Below are 25,891 nucleotides of genomic sequence, written 5' to 3'. Positions count from 1 at the left end.
GGTGTATGCTGTGAGGGAAAACACATACTGTAAAGAGGATCAAGATAGGGAGTGGTGGAAAGCCATCCATCCTTGGCACCTTGGTTAGCACTGAGGGAAAGGGAGGAGAGAGTATCTAAGTAGTATATGCACAGTCCGTGCACCCAAGGAGTTCACAGCCTACTTAGGACTTTCTTAGATTAATCCAGGTAATGAAAAGCCATATGTGAAATGCACAGCACAAAACTTATCTTCTAGCAGATACTAAGCACCTTTCTTGTCACTCTTAAACTCATCACACCACCCACCTTCTATTTCCCCTTCTGTGTATATCTGTGCCTTCTGTTTTACCATAGCCAGCTCAGGATTCTAAAGTGGGAACATATGGTTTGGTATGAAACGGGTTTTGTGAAAAAGTGGGAAAATAAAGAGAGAGGGGAAAGGAGGGGATTATTCAACACTGCTATGTGTCAGGAACGGTGTCAAGTGCTTTCCATACATGATCTCTTTTTTCCCAAATATATCAACCTTAAAAGACATATTTACCTCCATTTAACAGATGAGGAGATGAAGGCTTAAAGACATTAAATAACCTGTCTCAAGTCCTTCACTGGTAAATAAAGGAGTTATATTCCAGCCAAAGGCACCATATTATTATAGTGCCTTAATTATGTCATTCCATCTTGTACAGTAGATTATGAAACTGACCTCACCCCTTCCATGTATGTCATGGAATTCATTTAAAAAATGTAGATGTATATTGTGTTGATTTTTATGTGATATAATTACTTCCAGTTTTCAAAACTGTCAAGATTTATGTGGCGGAAATTACCTTAATATAATTGAAATTCTTAAAGTTTTCAAAGTTATTGAGCACTTTTATATATTGCCCTAAGCATAATGGGGTGGGGGTGGGGGACACAAGTGATTAAGAAACTATTGACAAGAGCTACAGAGCAATTCAAAGGGGGGGGGGGGGGAAATAAAGCAGTGCCCAGAAGTAGAACCAAATATATATGCTTTTGTGTTGGTTTCTAAATACCAACACCCTGTGATTTAAAGAAAGATAGTCAGAGACCAAGAATATTTCTTAGGATGAATCTAATTAAAATAAAAAGGATCAAGAAAATAAAATTATTTGAGGGAAAATCCCTATGCCAGTTCTCCCATTCTCCCAAATAGGCTTGAAGTCCATCCCACTATGAGGACAAAGGGGCATGGGGAAGACCACCTGGTTACCTATCACAAAACAGAGCTACTCATCATTCAATCAATCCACACACATTCTTTTCCAGCTAACATTGAACCAAGCACTCTTCCAGAACTTAAGATACAGGCAGAATAAAGAAGTTTATAATCTACGGAAAGAAGGCAAACATGTAAACAAGTAATTTCCATGCAACATAATAATTATAGGAATACATATCAAGTGCTTTCAGTGCCCCAAGGGAGTGGTAATCAGAGACTTTCACACAGGTGGTGGAATTTGAACTGAGTTTTAAATGATACATTTTGAGTGATGAGTTCAGGAGTAAAGAGTATTCCAAGTGGTAAATACAGCAAATTCAAGGGCATGGAGGCATGCAAGAGTCTGGCAGACTTGGGATATATAATATTCATGGGTAATGTATGGCAGGAGATGAGCCTGGCTGGCGGGAGAGACCATGAAAAAACCTTAATGCCATTTGCAATTTGAGGTGTTACCTTGTTAGTGATGGGAAGCTATTGCAGTGATTTAAGAAAGATGTTTGTAGAAGAACCATTCAATCAACACCATGGGAAATGGACTGGAGAAGGATAGAGAAGAAACCAATTACCTGTCTGTTGGTACCACCTGAGTAAGATAGTATGAGGACACAATCCAAGGTAGACAGAGAATGAGATAAACTGGAACAGTATTTTAGGAAGTCAAATTTCTGTGGTATCTAGTTTCTAGCAGGAGTTGCCAAAGCCAACAGATCCTGCTGTTGCTTCACCTCTCCAAACAGACACCAAAGTGAAATTAAGGAACAAAGAAAAAAAAAAAAAAAACAACCCTGTTTTTGGTGGTGACTTAACCTGGACCTTAAAAGCTCACCCAGGCATGTACATGTTTTACTGACGATGTCCCTTATATACAGCATTTAACAGGGACAGGATGTGATGATGGTGTCCACGGAAAACAGGCTCTGGCCAGGTGCCAAGGCCTAAATGAAATACCTGGTACATAGTAGCTGCTAAATAAATGTAAATAGGCAACTGGATAAAAAGGAGAAAATATTTGTAGGTTCTACACACCAATCAGTAATAATATTTTGAAGATATCTGTGAGTGGTTAGATTACTACTTCTAACAAAAACGGTGTTTTTCATAATCATCTGTTAAAAGAGAGAATTCAAAGTAAGGCAGTTAAGACTGTTCATCACTGAACTATGAAAAAGATCACTGCTGTACAATGTTTCATCGGAACGGAATCATGTGATGGAGGTGCTTGTCTCCAAGACGATCACCATCAATATATTCTTTCTCTGTATATTTACGCCTTCCTGTCATCAAGATATGGAGTCTATTCTTTCCTTCCTCCTAATTCTGGGCTACTCTTAGTAACTTGCCTGATTAATCAAATGCAAGGAAATTACATTCTAGGACTTTTGAGCTTTGTTGAACATTCTTTCTTGGAATCATCACTTTAGGAGAAGCCAACCACCCAGGAGAAAGCAATGTGAGCCAACCCTCAGCCCTTTCAGCCATCCCAGGCCAGGTACCAGAATTGGGAGTTAAGAAAGCCACCTTGGACATTCCAGCCCCAAAAGATGCCACATGGAGCATAATTGAGGTCCCAGACATATGGACCCAGTTGAGCCATGACAGCCTTCTTTGCCCATTCCAGCCACTCCAGTTGAGGCCTCAAATATCATGGAACAGAGACAGGTTGTCCCCACTGTGCCTATCTGAATTCCTGACCCACAAAATCATCAAGACAACAAATAAATACTATTTTACACAACTGTGTTTTGGGATGTGTTATCTATTAATAGATTATAGAATATATGGCATACAACCCTGTAAGTTTCTTGAGACTAGAACTGAATATTATTCATCTCTCTGTCCCTAGCACAGTGCCTGGCACACAGTAGGCATCAATATTGTTTTTTGAATGAGTGAAAAAACAAGTAGATGTCTGCACAAAATATTTACAAGACTCCACTATAATTCGGCCTCCTAAATCTGCTACACATCTCCATTTTCCAAATGTAAGAAAGAACTGGTGGTCTCTAACCTCTCCAAAGTGGGAAAATTATTTTCCAGCCTTGCACTATGAGGCTCACCAGGTGTGCAGAGCACTGCTAACCCCAGGACAGAGCTCTGTATTGTACATAGAGGCCCTGACTACTGTTCATGCTATTTAACAAGAAGGAATATATCCATGACTCTTTCCTAAAAAGCATTGTAGGACTGCGTTTGAATAATAGTATATGCTTGTGTAGGACTCGCTATGTATCAAGCTCTTTTCTAAGCCTTTATAATGCTTAACTCATTCACAAGTCTATGATATAAGTACTACCATAATTCCTATTTTATATATACATGTAAAATACAACATAAAGACTAAACTTACACAAGATCGCACAGCCAATAGGTGACAGCTTAAATCCAAACAGCCTGGCCCTGCTGGCCATTATTCTTCATTAACAATGCTGCCCTGCCTCTCTGGGAAGAATCATGCTGTTACTTGTGGCTCCAGAGTCATGGCATTTTGGACCAAGGGGTGACTTGTACAAAAAAAAGAAGAAAAAATGCCATTCTCTGTGACCTCAGGCAAGACACGTAGCTTTATGTGCCCTTAATAGAACATTTAGTAATTTGCTTTGGCTTCAAGCAAATGATAAAATTTCATTCTTCTTTAGAGAATTAGATATTCTGTAGGAAATGATGTCTTTTAAGTACCAAATTGTGGTATTATTAACAATTTTTTATATAAGTAAAATTTTCTTATATTGTGTCTGAATAAACTAATAGCATCTAGGAGGGTCAGAGGAAGGGCTCCTCTCCACGAAAGCCATTAACCTAAGATTGGCCCTTAGAGTCCCATTGAATTCTAAACGCATTTTCTAATTTTTAAATCTAGGAACAAAACTCTAATATTGCAGGTAATTAAATTCATTCTGAGAAAAGTATTCATATGTGCGGGTTGTATTGCCAGCCTTTGAACAGAATACTAATAGCAAACTGTGGGGCCTTTTTTTGGTTACCCTGAGCACTGGATAAACATTGACCTATTTTAAATTGCTCAGTGACTCATCCACAAAGCTCCAGATCATAAGTACAGCATTTAAATAGAGACACAAATGCCATAGTAGAGATTTCCCTCACTTCAGTGACTCTACTTCCTATCACAAAGCCCTCTAATTTGAGGTGTACCAAAAATAACATGGCCCATATGGAGCCACAAATTAATAGTTTCCAGAAATAGGGCCACTTTATCAAAGACTCTGTTCTGAAACTGAAACATCACATAATACTATGTCCATGTTTTGATGTCAAGAAACTTTCTATCAATATTCTAGTGCCATAAAAGAAATCTAAAATGAGCATATCTCTAATTTTTCTGATGATTCAATATCACAGTCAAAATTTTTAAATCACTCCAATGTTGTGCAGAAAAAAATGGGAAAAACAATAATTTCAAGAGAGTAGGCTTTCTAATATCCTAAGGAACATCGTCACAAAATAAGAAAGGGTCCTTGGAGAAGAAAGAGTAAGCCTTTGTACCAAACAGAAAATATCTAGTTTAGCAGAGCAAATACTTGTGAAAAATTAGAAGCAAGTATACTCTTCAAACTACAAAATGCACTTTGCCTTTGTCTTCATTTACCAGTTTCCTCTTATCCTCTCTAAACTTGTCTAATTTCCTTCTGATGTTCTCTATATGTACAAAAAGGAAAAGCATTATCCTGCAACAAATGAGCTTGAATTTCTACCTCCAACGCAGATGATTAGGAAACTGAAAGACATAGAATGTAAACAGGAAAAGCAACAGCATGGGACAAACTGAAGTCAATAGGCTGAACTCAAACATGGAGATCATCCAGCCATGTGACTTGGCACGAATCATTTAACCTCCTTAGGCCGCTGTTTTCTCTTCTGCAAAATAGAATTAATACCTGCTTGCCTCACCGACTGTTATGAGATTATCTTGTGGCCCATTGTGTAGGGTAAACCAGGACGTGCTATAGACACACCAAATGTTATGTGGGATTTTATTTAAAACATTATTAAACTCCTTCTACCAAAGGCATGAGACCTAATATCTGCTATTATTTCTTTGTTAAAAGGAGAGATCTGCAAATGTTGGGGAACTGATAAAGGCAGAGAGGTACCAAAAATGAGATTTTCTTCTTGATGCAATCAGAAGGATAGGAAAAGAACTGAAACAGGAATAGCAGTTATTTAGTGTTTAATGAGTGTAACCTAATGCTTCGGATAAACCAAATGACCTTTGTTCCACCTAAAATCATCTCTGTTCCATCAGTGATAGGCACCCCACGCTTTGGAAAACACCAACCTAGAGAATTCTTCTATTTCTAGCATTCTATGGTTCTTGTTATTCTTTGGCTAAAATGATTTAGCCAAAGCCGCACTTCAGTCAGTTGTGAAATTGGGCTCAAAAGTATAGGATTGTTAGTGTTTAGCTCTCCTAACCACTGAAAGCCACAATCAGCTAAACTGCACATCAATCTTCAATTTTTGCAAAGTGACAGACTGGATACAAGTGACAGACAGATCCCTCAAATAGATAATGACCTCAGGGAACTGGGATTTCATTACAGATGGTTGACCGTGGAAAACAAATTTTGAGTTGTTATCAAATTGAACACCTGCAGATGAATGATTGGATCTATCAAATTACTGATCAGGAGAGTCCCTGCTGTTGATAAACATGTACAACATTCATGTACTCTTGATATTGTAGAACTCTCCAGACCCATCCACTTCTGTTACCTGTCAAGTAGACACATGCCCAGGTATGAATGCTCATGTCTTCACTCTTCAAGAAAATTAATTGGCAACACAAACATGATCATGTCATTCTCCTGCTTAAATCCTTCAATGGCTTCTCATTGCCTGGAGGATAAACCCAAAATCTCTACCACGACCTCCGGAGTCCCCCGTGACCTTGTTCCTGCTCATCCCCTTTGCAGCCTCATCTTGTTCCCCTCTTCAATTTGTTCTCTGTGTTCTAGCCATACTGACCTTTTATTTTCTCCAAACTAGGCCTGTCTGTGCCATTTTGTCTGCTGGAATGCTCTTACTCAGCCCCACCCCACGCCCAACCTGCCAGTGCTCATTCATTCAAGTCTCAGATAAAACTTCCTCAGAGGAGTTTTCCCTGAACCCCCTAGATTAGATTAGGTTCATCTGTCACAAGCTTCTCTACTTCTTTACGGCTGACAATCACAGTTGAATTGCTGATCTGTGTCTTTCTACTCCACTGGCACATAGCTCATTGAAGGCTGGGAGTGTATATATCTCAACTATCCCCTAAATCTGTGGTATATCCCAATGTCTGGTAGTAAGTAGACATTCACTATGTATTTTTCGAATGAATAGTTTCAGGCTAATCCACAGTTAAGACCATAAGGTCATCCAGAATAACTTAATTTTGAGAGAGGACCTGGTATTTTTTTTTCCAACCTTATTTGGACTGTCCTCTTTTTCTAAATGTGTATATTCTTGATAGAGATCTTCCTAGTGGAGTGGGACAGAGGACAGGGTAACCCAATCCTCTGCCCTGCTGAGTGACCTTCCAGGATCCTTGGTATAGTTCTGTCATGGGGAATGCCATGTCCTCAAAGTAGGGTTACCACAGTATCCAATCTAGTGCATTTAGGTGAACCTCACACAACCCAGGGCATAGAAGACCACTGATATGAAGACATTCTTAAACCTCCCATCTTGCCTTTTTTTAAGCAATAAAGTTTATCTTGCTTTCATATTGATGAAAATTTCACAACTGGTTGCTCAAGTAGCCACAGCAATGGAGAGAGGCAGTGGTATTGTGCACTTGGTGTAAAAAGTGGCAGCATGGAGTAGTGGAAAGAGCACTGGACAAGGAGTCAGAAGAACTGGGTTCTGGTTCTGGATCTGCCACTTATTTGCTGCATGGCCTTAAGCATTTGGTTCTTTCTGGCTGTAGGGCTCCTATAAGCACCAAACAAGAAAACAATTTATTTTACTATTTAATCTGGGAGTTGCTAATACTTCAATGATGAAAGCAATTTGTAAAGTGTAAAATACTAGGCAAAATGTGGTAACTTAGCTACTGATCCTTGTGAGCATTTTATCATCTTAAGAGTAGTATCTGTTGTTAACAAAAGGACTTTTCCTTCCCTGCCATTTGATGGCTGGTGGAGAGAGGGAGCCTTCTTCTCACCAGGCTAGTGAGAGAGAAGTAAAAAATTAGTTGTGATTAATCCATAGTCAAGACATAATTGAGCATTGATTGGGTACAATGCACCTCCCCTGTTTCCATTCATTCTTCTATAGTATAAAAACTATCTTTTAATAAGATAGCCAATATTATACCACCTTATAGATCAGACTGTTGTTTGCTGTAACAGAGCAAAAGTTTGGCATAATAATGATTAACTGATTCATAGGCCAAACAGGCTACCACCTACCTGGAATGATTTTAGAGGAAACATAATTCCTATCTGCTTATTGATGTTCAAAAATCCACTAATGAGATACAATTTTCATTTCCACCATTAGAAATGATGTTGCAATCTCAATCTCCTTTAGGAAAATAATACAGCAAATTCTCACCAAGATGCAGATAGCTAATTGAAGGCACTTTTTATAACAGAACTTGAAGAAGGGAGCATTAGACATATACTATATGAAAAAGAGAGGAAAAAAAACTAAATCAATCTTCCTATTTTATTAGGTTAGACATGAAAATGGATTTATTTGTAAAAGCACTGCTTTTTAAAGTATCACATTCAAAATAACTATTGTCAGAAAAGTTGGGGAAGAAGTAACTCCTATTTAAAGTACACTCCCATAATGCTTTCTTGGGTTCTATAAAATTTCTCAGAAATATGTACTGAACAGATGCTGATTGACCTGGTTTTTACGTTGTTTTTAATTGCAGGCTCATAAATGAATCTTTGAGGGACCAGCTATTGGTGACTATCCAAAAGACTTTCACATACACTCGAACCCAAGCTCAGCATCTGTTCATCATTCTCATGGAGTGCATGAAGAAGAAGGAATTGGTACGTAATTCCTCATGGGCAACCAGGCTCTCTCCACATTCCCAATCATTTTCTTGAATCACACACCATTTTCTCTTTCTGGCTAAGCTTCGAACCCTCCTCAGGCTCCACTGGCTCCAGAAATTTCCTCCCCTAAATAACTAAGACAGGAGCTCTTTTTCTGCCTTGGATTTAATGAAGTGTGTGCAGCAGGGTTTTAGCATCATTTCCTTTTGGAGCTCGTCCAGATGCTCTGACTGCTCCAGCCAAATGAATTGAAGAGAAAAATAGGTTTCCTCCTAGAAAATGCTTCAGTTGATCCTCTTAGATTTGGGGTTTCATTTCACTTGTGAGTAATGAATCACGGATGTGCCTTGTGTAGAATATCTTTAGTGACACAGGTTCCAGGCAAATCTGGTCATCTGTGCAGGCAGAAAATGGAAAAATGTACTCAAGGAATGCTGGAAATGTCTGCAGTTTCTGACATGTTCTCCAAAAAGCATTTCTTACATCAGAGCAAAATGTCTTACAAACGTGGTATAATCAGACGCCTTCTGTTAAGGTGAATAGAAATTACAGGAGCCAACATTTAACAAGCACTTGCAATATGCCAGGCAGGGAGCGAATCTTTACACGTATTAACTTGTGTGATCTTTGCAACTGTCCTGACAAAAGTGGGACAATTATTACCCTCACTGTACAGATAAGGAAACTCAGACTCACTTGACTAATAAATGAGGAACTAGGGCTCAAAACTAGTGATGTTTAATCTCCGTGGAAAGTATTTTTATTATGAAATTGTCTCCTTGAAGCCAATGTAGTGAATTGCCCACTCGGGGTAGGTTCCCGTCAGGCCTCAGCAAGGGAGACTGTTCTCAAAGGTCAGGTGAGCCCAGCTGCTCACAGGGATGGCAAAACATTTAGAAGAAGAGGAACTGATTAGAGTAGACAGGACTCATTTCTGGAAAGCATCCACACAGCCTCTGCGGGAAGCCTTCCAGCAGCTTCCAGGTTTGGGATGAGAGGAATGGAGATGAGGGACGCAGTCTGGCTGCCCTGAATCAAGAAGCCAGCAAGCACGTGGTTACATAGCCACGACTGCTGTCGTCTCCGGAGACCCTCTCCCAACCCTGAAAGTGCCACCTGCACTTGATAACCTCCCATCTTGGACGTGGTTAGCTCATGGCCTTTATGCTCACGTGTTTCTCCACTCAAGGAGGTGCTGAAACTCTGAGCTCCCACATGCGACAGTAGAGATTTTCTCTGAGTACTGACGGTTTTCCAGTACTGAGGCCAATGCTGACTGAGAAAGCTTACCAGAGCTGTACATACCAGAGCTATAAATTTGTATTTCCTAGAAAGGCAGCGAGGAGCAAAATTCAAGGAACCAGTTGGAAGTCATAAAACCAAATGAAGCTGAATGAACTTCTCTGAGTATTTCATGGAACTGTTCTGTGGGATTCTGCCTAATCGTCACGTCGTTTAATCATGGCCCCTGCTGAAAAAGTCAACTGCATTGTAATGCAAGTTATGTATTACAAGAAATGTGAGGTATTCCGGGCTCCAGGTTAAAGAACTGTGTTCTTAACAAGCAATACATTATCTTATCTCCACATCTAGGCAAAAATAGATGAGAAATTTTTAAAATTATAATTGCAGTGTAATTATAATAGTTTCCATTTCTGAGGGACCATTTATGTGCACAGACTGTACTAGATGCCCTACAAATAAGGTAGACATGAGGCAGGCGTTGCATTTCTCCTTTTGCAGGGGCAGGGGACAGCACTAAGAGTAGGAGAGGTGAGGAGGTGTACACACAGCTAGGAAGAGCCGAGCTAGGACTGCCTTGCTGCAGTACTATTCACTCAGGCTGCACAGCACAGCACACAAAACAAGAAAGCGTTGCACAGTGGAGTTCCTCTTTTCTCTTATATCCTTCAAAGTTTTTTTTTATTCCCTTTACAAACTATATGGTGTATCATATTAGGAGGCCAATCTAACCACTGCCAAGTTCGGCTAAAGGATTTGGTTCTAGAGCTGATGAGACATATTTTTCAACCCAGCACCTGATGAGCTTACAGAATAAAGACCTGCACTATGGATGCATATTGATTAATGGTTTGTGAAACCTGGGCCTCTGGGTGGTGTGGCCTCATGGAAAATATGGGCCCTGTGTGGTGTCCTGGTAGGTGGGTCAGTCCTCATGACATCACACAAGATACTGCTGTACTTTCTACACATTTCGTGTGGTGTCTTGAAGAAATTCACTCATTTCCCTGCTGACGCAAAACCTGTCACTGTCTGAGAAGATATGTCCCTGTAAAATCCAACCCATGAGCTAAGTTCCATCAATGTTTTCACCCTAAAAAAAAATTAAAATTAAATAGATAAAAACTGTCCACAACATATTAATTTGGAAGCAAATGTAAGAGATCAGGACTTAGTGCCCCTCCATCCTCATCCTCCTCAAGAGGGATCTGCACATAAGGAACATCAAGGAAAAGAGGACCCCGGTAGCCACACACACGATGAGGCGGATCGTGTGCATAGAAACCACAGAACATTTTCGTTCCAGAGGCCAGTGCCAGCCCCTTGTCTCCTGTTGCTTCCCAGCACTCCTGCGGAAGGCTTCTCCCATCACCATGGCCAACCCCAGACTGGGGCAATACATTTGCCCTTGATACCCTGAAGTAAAGGAGGGTAGGCTGGACTCAGCATTGTAAGCCCTGTGCCATATGTACCCCTGAACAAGTCGTGGGGGGTGACAGCACCGGCCCTACTCCTGCTTTACCAACTCCCCCTCCCACACTGATGACTCCTCTAGTTCACTGTCCTCCCCTGCCAGCTGCTGGACCTCCCAGGGTCCTGTGCAGTTCATCTTCCCATCACTTCCCAGTCACACCTGGGAATCATGTCTCAACTCAAAGCTGATGGTGCTCCAAAATCCAAGGCTTTAAAATCCACTCTCTGCTCCAAAGATAACTGTCCTGTCTCCCCTGTTCCCATCATTTCATTCATACTAAACCTGAACTTGGATGCTAAGCTTCTCTGTAATTCACTAGCCTGAGATCAAACGCTTCAGGTAATCTACATGAAAAAAATGTTTAAAACAGTAGTTTTCTTTTCCCCATGCCTTGTTGAGAGTCCGTGCTAGAAATTTCCACTCTCCCCTCATCTGAGTTCGCTTACCTTTCTGTTCCTCTGTTCTATGTGCCTAATGCTTCTCAGTATCACTCCCAAAACTGAGTCATTTCGTTCTAATTCAACTGGGCCTTCGATAATGCTGAGCAATCCTTGGACTTGTCTCTGGTCGATAGCCATCCTGTTCCCTACAATTGTCGCTCTAAACCTTTCATATTCTTTTCAAGTTTCAAAACACATCCACTTCCCCTTATTCGTTTTATAGATTGATAGTTTAAATGCCAATACTTGGTTGTATGTATTATAGATACCTTTCCTCAGTTTGGGGCTGCGTCCTTTAATAAACAGAAATTCTCAAATATAATGTGCAGTCATGCATTGCTTAAGGACAGGAACACATTCTGAGAAATGAGTGGTTTAGTGATTTCATTGTTGCGAAAACATCACAGAATGTATTTAAACAAACCCAGGAGGTACAGCCTACTGCACCCCTAGGCTATGTGGTCTAGCCTATTGCTCCTAAGCTACCAACCTGCACAGCATGTAACCGTACTGAATACTGTAGGCAATTGGAACACCATGGCAAGTATTTGTGTATCTAAACATGTCTAAACATAGAACAGGTACAGTAAAAAGGCAGTATTATAATCTCATGGGACCACAATTGTATATGTGGTGCATTGTTGACCAAAACATTGCTATGCAATGCATGCCTGTAGTTAAATTTATCAGCCTTTTCAATGTTTTGGTCTTCTTGCCTCTTGTTTAATAAACCCTTCCCTACCCAGCTATCAGTATCTATATTTTCTTCTAAAATGTATTTGATTTCACCTTTCACATTAAATCTATAACCCCAAATTGATTTTTTTTGTATATGATATGAACTAGGGAGCCATATGGTTGCCTAACTGACCTTGTATCACTTACTGAATGGTCCATCCTTATGTTGCATAACGCCAGCTCTGTCCTAAGTCAAGTTTCCACACTACATGAGTCTTTCTGACTCTACTTGTCTAGTCCTGCCCCAGTGCCCTACCTTTCTAATCAGTATATAATAGCTTTACAGTAAACCCTGATGTATGACAGGGCAAGTCACATTCCTTGTTATTGTCCAGGATTGCCAGCTATTTTAGCCCTTTGCTCTTATATATAAATGTTAAAGTCAGGTTTGTCAAACTGCACACACACACACACACACACACACACACACACACACACACTCTGTTGGGATGTGGATTGAAATTGCATTGAACTTAGAGATTCATTCTCCTCGTGCTCAACAGAAGACTTATTTAAATTCCCTCACTTTCTTCCCCTCCACCTGCATTTGACTGTATCTTGATCAATGCTTTTTTTCCTTCTATCTGGTATCAAAGGAAGTCGTGACCCTCTAAACTTAAGTAACACATCTCATCACTTTGCACTTCCTCTGTGATCTTGCCCTAGAAAATGTACATTTCTTGAACAGTAACCCTCTTCATTACTCCCTCTGCAGTGGGTTCTGCTTTTATCTTTTCCACCTTCCTAAAACTTCGGTGACACTGCGTTTTTCTGCTAGTCCTTCAACTTTTCTGTTTCTCTTCCTCTTTTCCTTGCCCTTCTTATTGTCTTTGTCCATAAATGCAAACGCTACCTGAGGCTTTATTCTTGGTCCATTTTTCCTTTGTGTCATACTTTTAGAGAAGTAATTTAAAATCTCCTACCATAGGGGATTATATTATTTTCTACATGAAATTCTGTCAATTTTTGCTTTATATACTTTGAGATTATGTTATTAGGCTCAGAATTTCCCAAGTGAGTTTCTTTCTTTCTTTCTTTCTTTTTTTTTGAGACAGGGTCTTGCTCTGTTGCCCAGGCTAGAGTGCAGTGGCATCATCATAGCTCACTGTAACCTCCAACTAGTGGGCTCAAGTGATCATCCTGCCTCAAGCTCCTGAGTAGCTGGGGCTACTGCCGTGCACCCTAACACCCAGCTAGTTTTTTCTATTTTTTGTAGAGACAGGATCTCACTATATTGCTCAGGCTGGTCTTGAACTCTTGGCCTCAAGCAACCCTCCCACTGTGGCCTCCCAAAGTGCTGGGATTACAGGCATGAGCCACCACGCCTGACGAGTTACTTTTTTATCGTTATTCAGTGACCTTATTTATTCCTGATAATGCCTTTTCCTTACATTTCAGTTTATCTGATCTTAATACACTCACATCAGCTTCTCTTAGTTCGTAATTTCCTAGTATAGAAAATTTCCATACTTTTTCTATTTTCTATTTTCAACTTTTCCTTACCCTATGTGTTAGGTGAGTTTCTTAAAAATGGTATAAAGCTTTTGTTTTTAATATCATATTAGAAATTCTATTTTTTAAATGATAAGTTTAGTCTGTTTGCATGTATTTTATGCTATTTACCCTGAATAACTTTTTCATTCATTCCTTCAGTAAGATAGTCTCAACTGCTGAGTCTCATTTAAGTATTTCACTATAATATCCATTTTTCTTGGTAATATCATGCATCTATCGGCTTCACCAATAATTCACAAAACTCTACACCTGGCCCTGACCTTTCTCTCCCAGTCTCCACAACTGTAATTGCAACTTGCAGTTGGATGTCTCACCTGGTTGTCCCATTGTTACTTCAAGTTTAACATGTCTGGAAACAAAATCAACCTGTCCAATATCCTCGAGTACCCCCCAACCTACACCTCCACAAGGCTTCCCCTTCCAACTCTTGTTTCATTTCCTCAATCTCGAAAGCTTCAGCTCTTCCCTTTTTCTCACTGCACTGCAACCAACCAATCATTGCCAAGTTATTCTGATTTCCTTTTGGCCGTGTCTCTCACGTTCGCCTCCTCCACCTTGATTTCGGTGCTGCCATCCTGGTTCAGATCCTGGTTGCTCTTCACCAGGGTCACTGCCATGGGTTCCTACCTGGTCTCAAGAGGGAAACTTGTTCTCCCTCCTCCAGGCTACTCTAAGCACTGCTCCAGGCTTGGTCTCTTGAGGGCCCCTTCTGACTTTGTACCTCTCTTGCTCAAATGGTTTCAGGGACTTCCTTTTGCTACTGACTAAAGTCCATCCTATTTATTGTGGATTTTGGGGCCCCCCCACAGTCTGCATGTGGTGTGAAATTTCATCCTCACACTCTCCATTGACTCCCTTTACCACCCTGGTCCCCAGCCAGATAAGCCAAGCTTTCCAAACGCCCATAGTTCCCTTCACCTGGAAAATCATTCTCTCTGCTGCCGTTTCCATTTGCTCAAATCATATGTGACTGCAAACATCCAACTGTGACATCTCACAATTGCTTTCTATGATTTTCAGCAGAAAAGTGCATGGTATAATCTTACAGGTTCCCCGGTGGCTTGTGTCTAAGCTGCTCATTGGTGGAAACTGTTATGCATCATTGTTCCCATAGGGTCCCTGACATGAGTTATTATGTGTGTAACTACTGTTGGATTAGTGGTTATCATAACCTGGATTAAATGGTAACCATTTTAAATGAGATACCTGCAGTGGCTGGCACAAGAAGGAGAAGGGAGAAAGAGGTGAGAGGAAGAGAGGGAGACTGGGAAATAGGGAGAGAGAGAAAGAGAGATTTCAATTACCACCCATTAAATCTACATCTGAGTCAAATGGACTTTATCCACTATGCTTTTCTTACACAAATGAAATCCTCATATGCCAGACTTCTTTTCCCACAAAGGTGAAATGTGAGCCCATATTTAATTATGTTAGAAGATAAAAATTAAACACCAGCGATGTTGTCCTAATTTGTTGCCTTCTCCATGATGACTTCATTTAGTAATACTTGATTATAAAATACAAGGCATAATCTGAATTTTATTCTTCTTACCTCAGAACCTAGAGCACTTTGGCATTTTCCTACCCTATTATTATATGGTTTTTGGCAAATTGCTTCAACAATCTTAATAACTAAGGTGTTATTTATTATTTCTTAACCCCACCTTGTAGTTTCCAAAATAAGGGAGTCATCCAATGGCTTATGTTCTGTTATATAGTGTTCACTGGAGCACTCATGGCATGAATATAAAAAGAAAAAAAAGTAGCTTTCTGATCATAATTTGTGTGGTAAAATTAACTGAACATCCAAATCTCCTGACTACTTCTTGTCAGCTTTTGTAATGCACTTCACAGACTTTATGGTAAGGTAACACGGGCTTCCTACTTATTTTGTTACAGCTGGTTCTCATTGGCAGTAAAGGTTCCAAAATCAAGAAGCAAATATTGCAACTAGAGTATTAACTCTGTTTATTCAGTCCATCAATTCAGGATGCATAGGAATAAAAATAAACTGGTTTATTTTTATAAAATAAAGCATCATCAGTCAAGAAGCTTTCAAGGACCATTGCCTTAGTCTGTTCAGGCTGCTATAACAAAATGCCATATGGGGTGGCTTACAAACAATAGGAATTAATTGCTCACAGTTCTGGAGGCTGGGAAGTCCAAGATGAAGGCTCTGGTAGATTCGATGTCGGGTGACACTTTCTCATAGAAGATACCTTCTTAGTGCATCTTCACATGGTGGAGGGGAAAAGCAAGCCCCCTCAAGCCTCTTTTCTAAGGGTGCTAATCCCATTCATCAGGGCAGAGCCCTTGTAACCTACTCACCCCGCAAGGCCCCACCTCTTAATACCATCACCTTGGTGATTAAGATTCAAGATATGAATTTTGGGGGGACACAGACATCCAGGCCATACATAGCAGTCACATAGATATCCACCAGAAGACATGGCAAAGAGGTAGTTTGGGGGCAGTGAGAGGGAACTTGGTGTCTGGAACATAATGGAGGTACAAATTAAGAAGTTAAACTTAAACTTCACTGTTATACCCTAGCAGCTAAAGCTGTAAAACCCCATTATCATCACATTCTCTTGTGGATAGGACACCTTAAGGTAAGGAAAAGCCAAGGACATACAAAATGTGCCAATGGACTAAATGGAAGCAAAGATATTAGGTCATCACCTTTGTATCCTTTTCAGTAAGTTCTCTGTAGCATCTGACACTGTCAACTTCCTCTTCCTTCTTAAAGTTACGTTCCTACGGAGTCCGTGTCAGACTCTCTCAATTTTTGAAATCTTTCTTTATCACTTCTCTTGCAATTCATTTTCTCTTTCCATTGTTAGTTTTTCTTCTTTCTCCCCACTCTATACCTAGGTGTTTATCAAAGATCAATTCTTGGTTCTTTTCCCTTTTGTTCACTATTATGACTTCCATTACCATTTTAATTGAGACAACTCCCAAATGCACAAATATTTAGCCTTGCCTTCCTCCAAGATCTTGTGTTTCCAAATTCCACACTCTCGCTCATACCCTCATTCTTCCTTGCCTAGACTATTGCTATTTCCTATGAACTTGGCCCCCCTAGTCCAATATTTGCCCCCCACCCAACAATCCATCCTGTACACTGAAAAGGTTGGTACGCTTTTCTGTAAAGAGACAAATAGTAAATATTTTAGGTTTTGCATGCCAGATACAGTCTCTGTCAAATACTCTCCTTTCTTCATTTGCTTGCTTATTTTTAAACAGTACTTTAAGATATAAAAACCACTTTCATGCTATAGAAAAATAGACCATGAACCAAATTTGACCCCCAGGCGGTGGTTTGTTGGCCCCTTGCTGCAGTAATGCCTGATGCTTCTTACTGAAGCACAGAGTCAATCACGTCACTCTTTTGAATGTAAAGTATAATGTTTTGCCTCTAGTTCCAGTTTCAAATTCCATTGCTTCTTTATGAGCCCTTCACACTAACCAAACTGATCTTCTTACAGTTATTTTTAAATTTTTTATTTCCCTGCATTTTTGTTCAGGCTTAGAGCACTCTCTTTAGTCATATCCAACTGCCAAACACATGCACATACATGCATATGGATGTACACACACACACACACACACACACACACACACGCAGCTGGAATACACTTAACTCCTTTATTTGTAACTCTGTTGTGGTGTTTGTCAATAATACTTTAAGATATTTACATACATCTCTAACTTTCTATGTATGCTTTTAAGAGCCGAATCTGTCTGATTCATTATTCTATGTTTTCTCTGCATTTACTCATGCCTAGTTGTGCTTAGTACCATAGTGTGTACACAGTAGACACTCAATAACTCTTTGTTTAATAGATAAGAGAGTGAATGAATGAATCCAGATGAATATAAATTAGTGGGGATGATGAATACTCAGTTTCCATAAATTTTATTAAAACCTCTGTCAGGGTAGCAGTCTGCTCTTGGTTCTTGGTGTGCTCTTGGCCGAAGAATGACCAGACACACCAGAGTGTCAGGTCCGGCCTCTTGGTGGAGTGTTATCCTAGTTCTTTGGCTCCTTGCTTGGAAAAAAATCACAAGCAGAGCCAGTGTAACGGAGTGACCACAAGAAGGAAGCAGTTTCACACGAGTAGCTTTATATTATAAAATGAAACAGGTCTGTCTCTGTGAGTGGAGAGAAAGACAGACTGACTCACTGACTTACTGACTGACTAACTGACTCCCTCTCTGGGAATTCTCGAGTTGTTTCCTTTTATTGACCCATTCTGGGGAAGAGCTTTCAGCAGCCGAATGATTAACAGGTGTTCTCAAGGTTGTACTTGCGATATGCGAGCTCCTTCTCTAAAAGCCCTACCTGGGGTGTCGGGGAGATGAACCACAATGTAGATTTAAGCTATTGACATAATAATTAGACTTAGGTTACTCTAGGTCACTTTCCAGATCCTATTATGCTTAGGCCAGGAATTCCCAGATTGGTAAAGCGTTCCCTCCTTCCCCAGGTGTAGCAGTTGCTTGGGATAGGATTAAGGGTGGGGCAACACCAAAACAGAGTGCCCACTCTTATCTTTCTTCCCAGGTGGGGCAATTACTCAAGGCAGCACCAAAGCAGGGCACCCTTGTCCCTAGAAGAGCTGGAGATCCTAGCTATCTACCTAACATCTCTAACACAGTGACACATCTCCTTAGAAAATTATAGATTTGATTTATGAACTTAGATTTGATTCAGACCCATCCACTTAAGTTGCAAGACCCAAAGAGGCAAGCTAATGTGGTGGTTATGAGGGGCAAGCTCTAGAAGCAGGCAACCCTGGATTCCAGTTCTGGCTTTATCATTCAAGTGGCTTAACCTGCATTAAGCCCCAGGATCCTCAGCTTTAAAAGAGAGTGGTAATAATCCCTATGTGTGCTAGGATCTGCCAGATGTGGAGCTTCCTCCTTTTTGGTCTGGACTATGCTTTGATTTTTGTTTTACTCCAGTGAGACAAATATAAATATACCAAAAGATTAAGACTGGTCTGAGGGTTTCACATGCCCTGTGTCCCCTACCAAACGCAAGGCCAAGAAGTATCCAGATATTACATGGCTTCCTGTCTTCTGTTATAAGGGTCCCAGGCTCCAAAGCTTGCGAATGTCCCTTAGACACTGCAGAAAACAACAGAGAGCTACTGTGTGTGCCTTGCAGATGACTCTTTGGAGGCCCAACTCCACTACTAGCCAATGCAGGGAGATTTATTATTTTTATGAGGGCATAACATAGGATGAAGGCTATGCTGGCATCCAATCACAACTCTCTTACCCCATTTATGAAACTGAGGGCCAACTCTCTACCTATCCTGTCATAGACTTATAAAAATCAAGCCAGCATAATTTCTAAATAAAAAAGTTTCATGTCTTTTTGCAGTAGACATCCAATATCTGGGAAAGGATCACAAAGTCCAAGATGTTTCTTAGAAAATAGAAAAATAGGTGCTTTATACCATGGTTAGCGTTATCTGTCAGGTCAGGGTCTCAGCACAATACACAAGACATTCCTGAGGATTGTTAGTACCGACCCCTCCATCCTGGGTTGCTGGGCGAGTTAAGTGTTAGCATGTGTAAAGAATGTTGGCATAGTGTATGGCTCCTAGGAAGCACTCAGTAATTGTAAAATGTAATCACAGTTATTGTATGAGTAACTACAGGGACTGATTAGTATCTAAGCCCAGATGTCTCCTCTTTCCCTTGTATTTTCTCCAGTCTTAGTTAAAATTGTTAATGAGGCGTACTTTGGCTTCAGTGACCTGTCATTTGATCTTCAGTTCCATCTTCCTTTCTTCCTCACTTTAACGGACAGAGAGTACAGCCAAGAGGAAACATATATGTGACCTCTCAGATGGTGGTAAAGAAGCAGGCCAGTGTCTCCCCTGTTTAACATCACTGGCCAAATGAACTCAACAGGACTATTTATGGTCACAGGGGAAGAAACCTTGCATAGCTGAGAAGAGACTCTTTAGGCCAAATGACTGAAAGGCATAGAGTCATGCATCAAGTTTAGAAAACAGCTCTCCCCCACACTATGTTTGGGGAGAAATAGAAATGTTCTTTGACATAGATGTTGAATTGTACCTAAACTCCTTTTAAATTTTATCTGAATATCATCTTGATCACATGGTTTAAGTCAAAACATTTTAAATGAGATAGTGGAAAGAGAGTATAAAAATAGCCTTGCTCAATTAAAAATGTTTTCCATATTAGTTCTCAACAGACAATGGATTACTAGTAAATTTTTGGAGGTTCTGAAACACTTTTAGATGATTATAACATCACTGATCTAGGAATAAGGATGATGCAGGCTTTGCAGTTTGCCTGCTTCAAATCTCAGATCTGCTATTTAATGCATCACATTGGGCAAGTTATTTAACCTCCAGATGTGTTAGTTTTCACCTCTGGAAAATTGAGATAATAATATCTATGGTATGGGATTAATTATAAGGATTGAATGAGTTAGTACAGGAAGATAACATAATAAGCACTCAGTAAATATTTTTATTGTAACAATGGTGATGATATGATGATGTCTATACAGCACTTTGTATTTAACAAAAATCACTTTTCACATTATCTTATTTGATGCTAAAATCAACAATGATGAGGTCACTTTAGTATCTCCATTTTACAGAGGAAAAGCAAGACTCAAAGACATTAAAACAAGTCTAAACCTTGCAACCTTGGACTTGAACCAAGAGCATCTTTCTGCAAGTCCTAGGCTCTTTCTACCATATTTCAGCTGATTCCATTTTCTAAATGTCCAATTTGACCAAGTTAAAAAAAACTTTAAAGTAGGAGCTAATTTTCTCTCCCATTCCTGGAATTATAGGAACAGATATTTATTAGACTTTGAGATTCATGAAAAGACAAGACTATCTTTTTGGCTGGCATTCTTGGAATCCCCTCTGCCCCCTATTCCTACAAGGGAAATGTCAGCACAGCGTCCAGATCACCCTGTGTTCTTCTCACAAAATATTCCTTGAAATATAAAAGGAATTTGAAGGGAATGACATTTACACAATTTTTTGCCAAGACAGCCAATAACAATAATAGCGCCTTTCATCTTATGGTATATAATGTGTAATAACACCTTACAATGTGCCCAGCTCTGTAGCATCCCTTGTGTCATTTCAGCTGCACAACAATGGGGCAAGAATGATGTCTGTTTTTCAGCTAACCAGAACAATGAAACAGTCTGAGGAAGACCACAGAAGTGAGCAGCAAATGCCCACTTGATTTTCAACCTCACTATCCAGGCCTCAGATTCCCTCTCATAACCAATGAAAATACATACAATTTTAATGCTTAAATATCAGTAGATTGGAGACAATGGAAAAACATAAACATTCCTTTTTTACTGAGAAAAATAAATAAAAATAATACAATAAATAAAATAAAAATAACACACATAAAAATAAACATATTAGTGTGTTATTTTATTCTCTTTAATAGCTGACTTACGAAATAATCTATGTGACAGTTGGTGGTTTGAGTTCCGACTCTAGGAAGGTCTTCCTGGGGACTGGGGACATTCAGTACATCTCATCTCTGCTCTGCAGTCCCGCTCTGCCTCCCCAGGCCAGAACCTCACCACCCTCACCTAGACTGGCCATACCTGGCTGACCTCCCCGCCACCGTCTCTCCATTCCACAGACACAGGACTGCTGAATGACTCTCTTTAAAGAGGAACTCTTATAATGTTACCTCCCACCCAATCAGAAACCCCCATCGTCCACACTGTGATTCCCAAAGTTAGGACTTCCCACTGCTGATTGCTAGGAGATCATGTTAGGTGGAATGTACATTCATCTTTCTATTCTCAGAGTTATGCTTTTATATGCATATGTAAATGAAATAATTATAATAAAGTACAAAACTATTGATATTAAGCCTAAATACATAAAAGTTTTAAAGGGGAATCAATTTGAAGAAAAAGATCTAATTGTAACGTTGGTATGTAAAGATGGCAAAAAGGTGAAGATTGTACAAAAATGACTAAGTTGGAACACACTGGGCTTCAGAATGTTCAGTTCCTTAGTCTGACATTCAAGACCTTCCATGATCCAGGCCTACCCTACTTTTCCATCCACAACCACAAGTACTATTACTCCTGTCTTTTGTACTCTACTCTAACCAAATCTAATTTTCAAAAAATCCAAGAATAACCCACCTCTGTGACTTTGCTCACAGTGTTCACTGTGTCAAAATGTCCTCTCTCTGTAACCCCCTATCTCTAGCCACCCTCCAGACCCAGAGTAAAGGCTGCCTCTTTCATGGTCTCTGCCCAGAAGCCCACAAAATAAATAGGGAATTTCAAGGGAACTGAGGATGGATTGAGTGTGGTGGCTAAAGAAAGATAATGGTCAAGAATCATGGTTCCACTGAGCAATACAAAGAAACCCAGAAATGGATCTTGATTTAGGAAGATTAATACCTGTGTGGATTGACTACAACTGATAGAGCCCCGTCATGTATTTTATCTCACAGATTTTATCGTCAAAACAACCTCTCATGGTAGGCAGGACAGCTGTGATTATGTGTGTGTTACTCATGGTGACCTCAGACTCAATAATGCTGAAAGGTTTATCTACACAGCTCTAAGCAGCAAAGCTAGAATACAACCCTTGGGCTTCCTTACACTAATAATATTAACAATAATAACAATTGCATTATTTTTCTAATTATAAAAATTATTTTAAGGGAGAGATTTGTTTTTTCATTTGTACAAATTTATGAGGTGCATGTGACATTTTGTTACATGTATAAAATGCATAGTGATCAAATCAGGGGATTTAGGGTGTCCATCACCCAAGTACAATACCTTTTTTTAAGTATAGTCATCCCACTCTGCTATCAAACACTGAATTTACTCCTTCTATCTTTTTTTTTTTTTTTTTTTTTTGAGACAGAGTCTCACTCTGTTGCCTGGGCTAGAGTGCTATGGCGTCAGCCCAGCTCACAGCAACCTCAGACTCCTGGGCTCAAGCGATCCTTCTGCCTCAGCCTCCCAAGTAGCTGGGACTACCAGCATGTGCCACCATGCCCGGCTAATTTTTTCTATATATATTTTTTTAGTTGGCCACATAATTTCTTTCTATTTTTAGTAGAGACGGGATCTCGCTCTTGCTCAGGCTAGTCTCGAACTCCTGACCTCTAGCGATCCACCCGCCTCGGCCTCCCAGAATGCTAGGATTACAGGCATGAGCCACCGCACCCAGCCCTATTCCTTCTATTTTACTGTATGTTTGTACCCTTTAGCCCAGTTCTCTTCATCCTTCCCCCACCCCCCCGATGCACCCTTCTTAGTCTCTTTTATCTGTCTTTCCACTCTCTACCTTGGAGTGTTCAAGTTTTTTAACTCCCACAGACAAGAAAGAACATGTGATATCTGTCTTTTTGTGTCTCGTTTATTTTACTTAAGATAATGATCTCCAGTTCCATCCATGTTGCTGCAAATGATATTATTTCATTCTTTTTTATGGCAGATAGTATTCCATTGTGTATATATAGCACATTTTCTTTATCTGTTCATTCATTCATTGAAATTTAGGTTGATTCCATATCTTTGCTACTGTGAATAGTGCTGCAATAAACATGCAAGTGCAGGTATTCTTTTGATATACTGATTTTTTTATTCCTTTGGGTAAATAACCAGGTAGTGGAATTGCTGGATTGAAAGGTAATTCTATTTTTAGTTTTTTGAGGAATCGCCATACTGTTTTCCTGATCTGGTCACTATACATTATATATATTGAAACATCACTGCACAAAATATGTACAATGTGTGAATTAAAAAATAAAAATAAAATATTTTAATTGTAGAAATATAGAAAATAAATAAAGGAATACATGAGAAACTTAAATAACCATAATTATAATTTTGGCACATTCTGCATTTTTTCCTATGCATAATTTTTACAGGATTGAGGTAATTGTTTACATATGTTTCTATCTTCAGGATTTTTTGACTTAATATATATATAATGATTTCCCTGTCTCATCAAAAATGTGGCTTTAAGGAATAAGTAATATGTCATAACTTTTCAGGAATATATTTATTTTTTAAAAAATCAGGAAAGTACTAAAACTTTAAAGAACAAAAGGAAAGTCAATGCAGGCTTGAGTCAAATATGTCGAGTTGGAGATTACTATGAGGAGCCCCAGAAAACTTTTGGTGGGCAGTTCAAGGGCTGGGACTGGAGTGCACAGAAAGGCAGGACCAGGACAGAGACACATGGCAGCTGGGCACGAAAGGGCTGTTTTGCAGAAGCACTTTTAATTTTATTGTTTTCCTTCACTAGTTTGAGCCAACAGCCTATAAAGGAAATATACCAAATGTTAAATTTTAAGAAATAATCATCCTCTTTCCTCTTAATTCAAATGCCACCTTTTCTCCTTTGAGCATCCACAATAGTAATCACAGCAGATAACAATCACCCAGGGCAGACACACTGCGCTAATGTGCCATCATTGCCTCATCTAAGCCTTATGACAATCTTTCCATACTGGAACGATCACATGTCTCATTTGCTTGAGACAGTTTAGTTTATGCTTGCGGCTCACCATGATTATTAATTGCACCCCTTCCACTTTCAAGAGTGTCATGATCTGGGCTGTAAATTATATGGTCACCCTGAGTATTACATGCATTTCATATATGAGGAAACCAAGGCATGGCAATATCCACAGGGATACACAGCTGAGAAGGACAAGTATGGATTTGAACCTAAGCAGAATAAGTTCCAGAACATGCTTTCTTGAGCCCTTTATTAGGATAGAAAGTTTATGCCTTCTGCAAGATGGCATGCAACTTAAAGAAAAAGACCAGGCTTTATATGTCTTTGTGTTCCATTACAATACCTATCACAATGCCTTTCCACATAGTTAGTGTTCAATAAATGTGGTAAGAATGAATGAGAATTAATAGGTGTTTCCTAAATTCTCCATTAGGAGTATCCAGTCATCAATCCTTACAGCCTTGTAGATCCTTGATGAATTTCCTAGGTATGCAAGGGCAGAACATCTTTATTTGTATCATATAGGAGATATGCAAGCCCTTGAATTTTCCTTTGTATATTAAATGCAGTAGGCCCTACAAGTACCAGGACAGGTTCTCTACCCCTACCCCACAGCCTATTCCCAAATAGGATTTTTTCTCTTAAACATGGGCCAGTGTTTTGCCTGCAGCAGTAGAGCAAAAGTTCTAAGCCTAAAGTCCATGAACAACTCAAAGTCTTTAGGGAGCTCTGTGAACCCTCTGAAGCAAGATTTTGAGTGTGTTTCCTTGTCATGGGATGAATGCATACAATTCTCAGACTCCCTAAGGTATCTTAACTCCAAAGAGTTAAGAACCACTGAATTAGGGTCGTCTCTGTGGCAGCAACTAAGTTAGAATCACAGAAGCCGTTAACGTTGCCTTAGACTCCTCATAGTCCTCAGAGATGCCACATCTGGATAAAAATTTAACATTCTCTGAGAAATTTTTAAATGTGTGAACCTCCACAGTGCTCATTAACAGCTTTTGTAAAGGTAATCTCTTCCATACTAAACAGTCAATTGTGCATTTCAGGAAGTCATCACTTTTTAAATGGGCTCTGATCCAAGGATCTATTTGCAGATCAGAATTCATTTTCTCATAAAACAATGTAAATAATTTAGCACAATTCTCGTTTGCTATTAAGACACTGGGAACAAGAAACCAAAAAAATGTAGTAGGAAAGAAGAAAGAACTTGCCACCCCTTTCCTTGGGATAAGATTGACCCCAGACAAAAACTTTTAATGGGCAATGTTTGTTTTTATTACCTGCGCCCTGCTCTGCAGCATTGCTCCCAGTGCCCCACCAAAATCCCCTACAGACACCTGAACAGGACTTCCGCTCCTTCCCCCTCCAGAATTACCCATCTCCCACCTCCTACAATTCCATTTCCTCACTGCAAAGAAACTCACCTGGGAATTTAGAGGCCAGTGGTATTATTGAGTTCACATTCATGTATATGGACTGATAGCTCTTTGACCTCTGTAATTGCTTTCAACAGAGGTTACACACTGATCCAAAAGAATTATTGATTGGGGTTCAAAGTAGTGTGGCAAAATGGAGGAAATACAGGTGGGAAGGGTTAGGAAGGGGTGTGGATGCCAAATAGATTGTTGAGTTTTCTTAGAACTCTCCTGATGTCAACTCTCATATTCAGATGCAAACTCTGCTTCCTGCAGCATCTTC

General features: G+C 39.7%; 1 protein-coding gene across 1 annotated transcript in view; it reads left to right on the top strand.

Annotated features, from left to right (window-relative positions):
• The window catches only part of TRPM3 (transient receptor potential cation channel subfamily M member 3), a 504,274-nt gene that overhangs the window by 318,063 nt on the left and 160,320 nt on the right, over nucleotides 1-25,891 (top strand). Inside the window, exon 9 of the mRNA XM_045563926.1 lies at nucleotides 8,114-8,237. Coding sequence (XP_045419882.1) covers nucleotides 8,114-8,237 — 124 coding nt within the window. The remainder of the gene's footprint in view (nucleotides 1-8,113; nucleotides 8,238-25,891) is intronic.

This window comes from Lemur catta, chromosome 10 (assembly GCF_020740605.2).
Source record: "Lemur catta isolate mLemCat1 chromosome 10, mLemCat1.pri, whole genome shotgun sequence".
Classification (NCBI taxonomy): Eukaryota; Metazoa; Chordata; class Mammalia; order Primates; family Lemuridae; genus Lemur; species Lemur catta.
Note: the sequence above shows the minus strand (reverse complement) of the source record. Positions and strands in the feature narration are given on the sequence as shown.